The sequence below is a fragment of the Malus sylvestris genome, chromosome 9, assembly GCF_916048215.2.
Source record: "Malus sylvestris chromosome 9, drMalSylv7.2, whole genome shotgun sequence".
NCBI lineage: Eukaryota > Viridiplantae > Streptophyta > Magnoliopsida > Rosales > Rosaceae > Malus > Malus sylvestris.
This window is the reverse complement of record NC_062268.1, coordinates 31,235,079-31,244,614: the sequence shown is the minus strand read 5'-3', so window position 1 is coordinate 31,244,614 and position 9,536 is coordinate 31,235,079. Positions and strand designations below refer to the sequence as shown.

The window sequence follows — 9,536 nt, the reverse complement described above, 5'->3', positions numbered from 1 at the left end:
GGTGAAATCGATGAAGAAAAGCTAAGCTTTCCACAAATTATTTCTTCGCTGTTATCGCACCTTTCCTCTGCAGTTGCTACTCTACACGTAGCGACAAAAGTCAGATCAAATTAGTTGTCTGTGGCCCTATGATAATTTTGACCTCTCTATTATCCCTGGGTGAAATAATAATACAAGTAAGCACGACTACTTCCTTAAAAACTTGTCAAATGTTGCTCATGATGCCGCCGTAAGTATACTTAATTAATTCACTGGTCGTTGGAAATTTAGAACAGCCTAATCGAGCTGGAGCTGGCAACATAGTAATCTGTTGACCGGAAAATTAACCACCTAGCTAGCTTATTGGGTTTATATTATATATATATGTATGTATGCATAAAGAAAACAAGTCCATATCAAGTATATACTATGTATAGACGACCAAGTCTATATGCAATATATATATATATACACGACCAAAGCTGGCGTTTAGAATATCTTCACTTTTCTCACTCTATACATTGCATCTTCTGGGTAGAGAAGCCAGCTAATATTAGTGAAGAATTAAACGCATTTCCTAAATCACAGAACTCTTCGGAGAGCGATATCCGAATAAAGAGAGAATCGGGCAACAATCTCCCGAAGAGTGGAAACGCATCTCCTAAATCACAAAACTCTTTGGAGATCGATCTCCAAATAAAGTGAGTAAAGGGCGATCAATCTCTGAAGAGTGAAAAGGGAGATCAGGGACCTTTTTTTACTTGTATTCAAGGGAGATCAGGGACCCTTTTTTTCTTGTATTCCTTTTTTGTTGTTCTTCTAATATTTGTTTGTATTCATATGACACATCATGAGATGATAGGTAAATAGAAGCAGCATGGCGAAGCCTTTTTCTCTACCTTCTCTGTGCAATTTTGTACAGCCATCTACGATCAAGAGCCGCTGTAGTACTCGTCTTCATATTACCATGCAAGTAAAAGCTCAGAGCTTAGATGAAGGTAAACTTTCAAATTCTCGATCCCCAGTTTTGTTAATGATTCCGGATACATACGTGCGCAGGACGAACTTTCATTGCCTTAATTCAGTTTCATATTTTCCAGTTTCCTTCCGGAATATACTGTCAAGTAGTTTTAGCAATAGTCTACACAAGAACAAACAAATCAAAGTATTCCCTTATTGTTTATAATTTATTATTTAGTTTTTGATTAATACACAGCGTATACATAAAATTAGTTCCAATTGGACAACTTGGTTTGATACCATGAGGAAGTTGAAGCTCATAAATTCAATTGGCAACATGAGGAGTAGTCTATCTAACTTATAAACATGTAAAGTCCTTCCTTTCCCCAATAGGATTTACTCTTAACAGAATACCTAGTTTCCAATAATGCTTATGTGTTAGAGATATTAAGTCAATAGGTTAGATGATGACAAGTGTCAAAGGATTAAGAATAGTTGTTAGTTCTTAGTCTGATGTGTTTGTTATATAAATACTCATGAACAGTGTTGCTTAATGATCAAGAAATACAGTTGATACAGTTTTACTTCTCTCTCTTCTTTCTCTGTCATAGCTCTCTCTTATTTCTCTGTCATAGTTCTTATCATCTACAAGATTAACATGGTATCAATCACCGTCATTGCTCGCGCTTGATCTCCGATCCTTCTTTTGCTTCCGCTACTGTCTCACGTTCTTCTTCTTCGTCGTCTCTGTGCTCGGTGTTGCTGCTCTTCGTTGTTTGGCAGTTTCGATCTCGAGTTCTTTCTGTGCGATTCTAGGGTTTCATCAACTTCTGCCTTGTGTTCGCTTGTTCGGCTGATTCGCCGTTGTGTTCTTCGTTGTTTCTTCGAGCCTCTGTCGTCTGCCTACCAGGTGTTTGTTATAATTCCTGTTCACAATTTCTTTCTTAATTTGCAATCATGGTCACTGCTTCTCAATTACAACTTCTTCAGTCTCCCATTACTGCGCTTATTGCTTCTATTTCCACATCTGTGAGTGTTAAACTTGATGACTCGAATTATCTTAATTGGCATTTTCAAATGCAATTGCTGCTTGAAAGCAATGGGATTATGGGATTTGTTGATGGTACGACTCCATGTCCTGCTCGCTTCAGTCCTCAATCTGGAGACTCTGGCGTAATTTCTACTTCCTTTACATCTGGTGAATCTGATGAGTATCGTATATGGATGATGCATGACAGAGCTCTTATGCAGTTGATTACTGCGACTTTATCTCCGATAGCCATGTCGTGTGCAATTGGTAGTACTTGTTCTCAGGATTTGTGGACTCGCTTAAAGGAACAATTTTCAACTGTTTCTCGGACAAGCATATTCCAAATGAAGTCCAACCTTCAGACTATCAAGAAGGGTTCTGACTCAATTGCTCAGTACTTACAAAAGATTAAGGAGGCCCGAGATTATCTCTCAGCTGCTGGTGTTCCGTTTGCCGATGAAGATATAGTTATCCTTGCACTGAATGGTTTACCTGCTGAGTATAACACCTTTCGGTGTGTTATTCGGGGTCGTGAAAATGTGATTTCAATGAAGGAGTTCCGGTCTCAGTTGCTTGCTGAAGAGACTATCATTGAGTCTCATACTCAGGTTCCATTTCTGTCTGCTATGGTTGCTAATACTTCTCCTCCAGTTTCCCAAGGGGTCTTTTCTAGTGGCAATGGTCAATCTCCGCCTGTGCCTGGTAATTTTAGGAGCTTTAATGGCAATAAGAACCGAAATAAGGGCAAGTTCACTCAAGGTCCTCGACACTTTAATTCTAGGCAGTTTTATTCCACTCAAATGCATGTTCTTCCTACATCAGCTCCTGGCATTCTTGGTCAACCACCAGGCAGTTATTCTTCAGGTTCTTCAATTCCTCAAATGGTTATATGTCAGTTATGTAACACTGAGGGTCATTCTGCAGCTTTTTGTGTGTCTACACCATCCTCAAGGACTCAGTGTCAAATCTGTGGTAAAACGAATCATACCACATGGTTTTGTTTTCATAATGATAAAGGCCCTAACTATCTGGGTTCTCGATCTGGACTTGCACAAGGTTATCAGCCACGGTCTTCTTCTTTTTCTCCTTTCAGTGGAGTACAAGGTTATCAGCCTTCAGTGGCTTCTCCTTCATTTCCTCAGCAATCTATGCAAGCTATGCATACTGCTCTGGCTCAGCAACCTCAATCCTCTACACAGTCTCCTTCTCAGATATGGCTTACAGATTCTGGAGCAACCAATCATATGACTGCAGATTTGAGTAACCTTGCTCTAGCATCTCCATATCCCTCTAATGAAGTCATTCAAACAGCCAATGGTGAAGGTTTGCGTGTATCCCATGTTGGCAACACTACACTTAAGATGAATTCTGTTCAGCCTCTTAAATTAAACTCTGTGTTATATGTTCCTCAATTAACTCAGAATTTGCTCTCTGTGCACAAAATTTGCCTTGACAATAATTGTTGGCTCATTTTTTATGCATTTGCTTTCTGGATTCAGGACAAAGCCACAGGGAGGATCTTGTTCAAAGGGCTGTGCAGTAATGGTCTCTACCCTATTTCCTCTCTTGCTACTTCCAGTTTTGGAGTTTCCAAACCTATTCACCAAGCTAAAGCACTTCTTGGACAGCTGGTTAATTCTTCCATTTGGCATCACAGATTAGGTCACCCGTCTAATTCCATTGTTACCTTAATGTTGAATAAATCCAACTTATCCTGTACTAGGGATTCTTCCCCTGTTTTGTGTCAAAGTTGTTTAGAAGGAAAGTTTTGTAAACTTCCTTTTCCAGTCCATGTTAATAAGTCTGTAAAACCCTTTGGGGTGGTGCATAGTGATCTTTGGGGTCCTGCACCTTGTTTGTCAGTTGATGGCTTCAAATACTATGTTACATTCGTTGATGAATGTACCAGATTTTGTTGGTTGTTTCCTCTTGTGAATAAATCTGATCTTTGTGCCACTTTTATTACCTTTTATTCTTTTGTTCTCAATCAGTTTTCAACCACAATTAAAGTTTTACAAAGTGATGGGGGGGGTGAGTATATTTCTCACAAACTTCAAACCTTTCTTTTGCACAAAGGGATCTCACATCATATCTCTTGTCCTTATACCCCTGAGCAGAATGGTTTAGCTGAACGGAAACATAGGCACATTATTGAAACCACCATCACTTTACTTCAAACAGCACGGTTACCTTCTCAGTTTTGGTCTTTTGCATGTCAAACAGCCATTTATCTTATTAATAGAATGCCATCACCTGTTCTATCCAATACCTCTCCATTTCAGCGTTTATTTGGTGTTGAGCCTGTTATATCCCATCTCAAAATATTTGGTTGTACTTGTTATCCCCTCCTTAAGCCATATACTACCACTAAGTTACAGCCTAAAACCATTAAATGTGTGTTTCTGGGATATGCCTCACATTACAAAGGGTATATTTGTTATGATGTGTCTCACAAGAAAGTATATGTTTCTCGGCATGTAGTGTTCTTTGAACAAGAATTTCCATATACAGATTTATTAGCCCTTTCAAAATCACCAGTTTCATCCCTTCTACCTCCTCTTGCCCCTGTCCCTTGTCCTGTTCCTTTTGTGACTCCCAATAATATAATAGTGTCCTCTTCCTTATCTACTATACATTCCACAGGTCCTGTGCTTGCCGAGAGTTCATCTCATTCCCCTGTCTCATCTCAAATTCAACCTCCACCTTTTCAAACCCAACCTACATCTTCTCCAGTCCCTACCACAACTACTTCCTCTCAGTCCATTACTGATACAGTCCATGTTCCTTCACAGCCTCCTGTGGTGCTTGATCATTGTCCTGAGGTTCTTCCTGTGGTGCTCGACATTCCACCCCTCAATCTTCATCCCATGCAAACCAGGAGTAAGAGTGGCATTAGTAAGAAGAAAGCATTTTTGTCTGCATTATCTGCTTCCTCCTCAGTTGATTTATCACTCATGGAACCAGCTACATATAAATCTGCTCTTAAGTGTCCTCTTTGGTTCAATGCTATGAAGGAAGAAATTGAAGCATTGCATACACAGGGTACTTGGAGTTTGGTGGATCTCCCTGTTCACAAGAACTTGGTGGGTTGTAAGTGGGTGTTTAAGATAAAACGCCATGCTGATGGTTCTGTTGCACGGCATAAAGCCAGATTGGTGGCCAAGGGCTTTAGTCAGCAACCTGGAGTTGATTATACTGAGACATTTAGTCCGGTTGTTAAGCCTACAACAGTCCGATTGGTTTTGGCATTAGCTGCTCATTTTAATTGGCCTTTACAGCAACTGGATGTGAAAAATGCTTTTTTACATGGCATTTTGCAGGAAGAGGTTTATATGGCTCAGCCACCTGGCTTTGAGGACCCGTTACATCCTCATTTGGTCTGTCGGCTTCACAAATCCCTTTATGGTTTGAAACAAGCCCCCAGGGCTTGGAATGAGAAGTTCACTGCCTTTCTTCCCAAATTGGGGTTCCAGAATACATATTCCGATTCATCTCTCTTTGTGCAAGTTCTTGGTTCTGATATTGTAGTTCTTTTACTTTATGTCGATGACATAATAGTAACTGGCAGTACTTCCCTTGGCATCTCACAAGTGATTTCAGCCTTAACTACTGAATTTGATATCAAGGACTTAGGTCCTCTGCATTATTTTCTTGGAATTCAGATTACCAAAACTGCCAATGGTTTATTTCTTTCTCAACAGAAGTATGTTCAAGACTTATTGACCAAAACTGAGATGCTTGATTCTAAGGCTTGTGATACTCCCTGTCTTCCTTACACTCGGTTGCTCAAGGATGATGGTGACCCTTATAATAATCCCATGTTATATCGAAGTGTTGTTGGTGCTTTACAGTACCTTACTTTCACTCGGCATGACATAGCCTTCTCGGTTCATCAAGTGTGTCAGTTTATGCAGACACCAATGAATGCTCATTTCACTGCTGTCAAGCGAATCTTGCGGTATTTGAAGGGTACCATGCAATTTGGCATTACTTATACTCATGGTGATCTCAGCTTGAAAGCTTTTAGTGATGCGGATTGGGCTGGTGACCCTAATGACCGCCGATCCACCACTGGTTTGGTGGTCTTTTTAGGTAATAATCCTATTTCTTGGTCTTCCAAGAAACAACAGACCGTTTCTAGATCTTCTATTGAAGCTGAGTATCGGGCTCTGTCCTCCACTGCTGCTGAGCTCGATTGGATTCAACAGCTTCTGGTTTTTCTGCATATTCCATTGGTGTCTCCTCCTACTTTATTTTGTGATAATCTTTCTGCTATAGCGTTGTCATTCAATCCTATTCAGCATCAGCGTACCAAACATATTGAGATCGATGTTCACTTTGTCAGAGAACGGGTTGCCAAGCATCAGCTTTCTGTGCAGTTTGTTTCATCTCAGGAGCAGTTTGCAGACATTCTGACAAAGGGTTTAAGTTCCACTCTGTTTCGTATCCATTGTAACAATCTCATGCTTAGTTTATCTAAGCATGAGATTGCGGGAGGATGTTAGAGATATTAAGTCAATAGGTTAGATGATAACAAGTGTCAAAGGATTAAGAATAGTTGTTAGTTCTTAGTCTGATGTGTTTGTTATATAAATACTCATGAACAGTGTTGCTTAATGATCAAGAAATACAGTTGATACAGTTTTACTTCTCTCTCTTCTTTCTCTGTCATAGCTCTCTCTTATTTCTCTGTCATAGTTCTTATCATCTACAAGATTAACATTATGAACATATTATAGTGGTACACTTGTAACTAGCTTCCAATTATATATTCAAAAACGTGAGCTTGCACGTGTTATATGTTTGATTCTTGTTATTATCTGCAGGTAGATCAAGGAATATTGTGGATTCAAATTTGAGCGTTTTAAGAGAGAAGATGGCAGTCGTTAAGATGAGGGAGAGACTTGAGAAATATTGCTGCAAACATCAACAAAATGGATGGAATTATTCACCGGGATATAATTACAAACTCAGAAGAGCAAGAGAGGTATCGACGTTCTTTGAGCTCATACGTTTGGTGGGCGTGACTCTTGGTTTTACCTGTTTTACTGCTACATTCTTCCTTGTCCTTGTATCAATCTTGGTTCGTTTGAATCAATGGTAATGCTATATGTATGGATGAACGTCTGTCTTTATAATAAAAAATGTGTACATCTCTTTCCCTCCCTTTAATGGGTAGACAACTTATTTATTTGTCATACAAAAATTATCGTTCATGAAAACTTAAACTTTTAAGAAAGCAGAGACTCAATGTTGCTAAACGAACTTAAACTTTTAAGAAAGCAAAGGCCCAGTGTTGCTTAACTAAATGACTATTGACTTGGGTAACCAGTTGAAATTTATTTAAAAAAGAGTAATACTAGGAAGACTCAAGTTCTAAAAGACGCTAGGCGTTAGTCGGGTGGTGGGCTAGGGCCTAGCGCCTAGCGCCTAGGCGGCTAAGCTAGGCCAGACAGGATCTAGGAGGCCGCCTAGGCAGACTAGTCAGATTTAAGTAAATATATTATATTTTGTGTAAATAAATGTTTGTTTATACTTAAAATATATATAATTTCATCATAAACTACAAAATAGAATGACATAGATATTATGAAATATTGGAACATAATGAAAACATGGGGAACAAGCATATAATGTGTGTTCATTTAAGTATTCAACAAGTCTCTTACAGTTTATTGAAAAAAATAAATGCAAAATGAAAGTTATCTATTTGCCTAAGTGAGTCGCAACCTAGGCGGGTGCTTAGGTGGTCTAGACGGGCGCCTTAGTAGGTTTAGGCGCTATTTCTTAATTTTCAAATGCCTGGGCATTAATTGGGGCAGTGGTCAGTAGCCTAGCACCTAGGCAAGGCATCAACGGCACTAGGAGGGGATTTTTAAAACAGTGGGGAGACCACAAATTTATATCACATTTAAGGTACTACATCATGTGACAAGTGATGCACACAATGAACATCTAATGAGATAAATTTATTAATGGGCATGTCATGTATACATCACTTGGCAATGGTACACAAATAGTATGAAATGCAGTCTCCCAAACAAAGAGCAATTAAATTAAAACTTACTAGTTTAATTTAATTAGTATAGCTTGCTTTTAGAAGAAAAACAAGCTAAAAATTTCTTTAGGAATACTAGATGATATTTTATTTAGAAATTTTATTCGAACCATGTTTTGTATTTTTGGCCTCAACTTACTTTCTACATCCTAATTCTATTTGATTTATCAATCTATCATTATCTCTTTATAACCAATAAAGTAGAACATTTATATAGTAATACTCTATAAAGTAATAACTTACTCATAGTCATAAGAAATTATGGTCCCAATTTGGGCCAATTATGTACAGGACTGGATCCATGGGACTACTTTTTTACTCAACTTTTGATACACATTTTTATGGGGTCTACTCCCAGATTGTATTTCAACAATCTGAACGTCTATCTTGTAGAACATCTTTCATAGATCATCCTTGCAAAAAATTAGACAAATCCAAAACCATTAAGACATTCATTTGTAGTGGAAAGAAATTGACGAATACGGTTTTACAAAGAAGCCCTAAACCATTAGTCCAACGGTAATATGGCTTTGTACTTTGAATTTAACAAAATCAAGGCTTTATCTTCATCCTTGACATCTTCATCTAAATTTAACAAATCAACAATTAATTTGTTAAATGAATCGAGGTGTGTAATCATTTTTGTACCTTCTTTGTACTGGAATTGGTAAAACTGCTTTTTCAAATGGAGGCGATTTTTGATGCTCTTTGTCATGTACTTGTCCTCCAATTTCTACCATAGCGACTTAGCTAACATTTCTCGCATGACAAACTACTTTTGAGGTTTTGCAAGACATAAGCGAATCATAGAGCAAGCCATTCGATTTAACTTATTCCACTCAGCTTCTTCCATATCCTCCAGCTTGTCTTCTAACGTTAGATCCAAATCTTGTTGAGCCAACACATCTTTAACCTCACATTGCCACATACCAAAGTTATTTGTTCCATCAAACTTTTTAACTTCAAACTTTGCATTTTGAACTGTCGTCTTTGCCAAATGTGAAGCCTGAAAGGATGCGTGCCTCCCGATTCCGATTGAACACCCATCTTCGTCAAGCAGGTTTCAAATACAAATTTTGATACGGATGAGCCTAGTGGCTCTAATATCAATTGTTGTGCTAGAGCACGAAATGAAACAAATAAAATGAAAGAAATAACTCTCAATTTATTAACTGATTAAGATGACAAATGTACAAAGAGAATTTCAGAAATTGGCTCACCCAAACTTTTTCTACGTGAGCTCCTTTTATTACAAAACAAATGGTTTCCCTTCTAATATGTAAAGCCATAAACAAGTTTGTGATGGAGAGAAAAACAAGGATAACCAATACAAAGTAATTGATCAAGGTTTATATTGAGCCACATATCAACATATTTCACAAGATCAATCAATTATACAAAGAGCTATGTATAATGATATTGGAAATTATATATTGTAATATGAAATGTTGTAATATATAATTTTAATAATTGAATGAAAAATAGTGTTAATCGAATTTATCAGAAAGG

General features: G+C 38.0%; 1 protein-coding gene and 1 long non-coding RNA gene across 3 annotated transcripts; one reads left to right on the top strand and one right to left on the bottom strand.

Moving 5' to 3' along the window:
- Positions 1 to 465: 465 nt before the first annotated feature.
- On the top strand, positions 466 to 7,126 carry LOC126634116 (uncharacterized). Of its 2 annotated transcripts, XM_050304605.1 has the most exons (3): positions 466 to 680; positions 842 to 977; positions 6,796 to 7,126. In XM_050304605.1, exons 2-3 carry the CDS (start codon positions 857 to 859, stop codon positions 7,071 to 7,073), a joined length of 399 nt encoding a protein of 132 aa, XP_050160562.1. In that variant the 5' UTR covers positions 466 to 680; positions 842 to 856; the 3' UTR covers positions 7,074 to 7,126. The 2 variants fall into 2 exon arrangements, with proteins under 2 accessions (XP_050160562.1, XP_050160561.1); XM_050304604.1 differs by having other exon boundaries at positions 469 to 977.
- On the bottom strand, positions 843 to 9,252 carry LOC126634118 (uncharacterized). The gene is made up of 3 exons (XR_007627206.1): positions 8,271 to 9,252; positions 1,031 to 1,120; positions 843 to 934 (listed from the first exon to the last, which is right to left on the bottom strand). It is a non-coding gene; the product is annotated as an uncharacterized LOC126634118 (long non-coding RNA).
- Positions 9,253 to 9,536: the final 284 nt, after the last annotated feature.

Excerpts from the sequence above, each read along its gene's own strand:
- LOC126634116 (XM_050304605.1), top strand. The coding sequence starts at position 857 with ATGGCGAAGCCTTTTTCTCTACCTTCTCTGTGCAATTTTGTACAGCCA. Across the intron at positions 978-6,795 it reads AGCTCAGAGCTTAGATGAAG|GTAGATCAAGGAATATTGTG; the intron begins GTAAACTTTCAA and ends TATTATCTGCAG.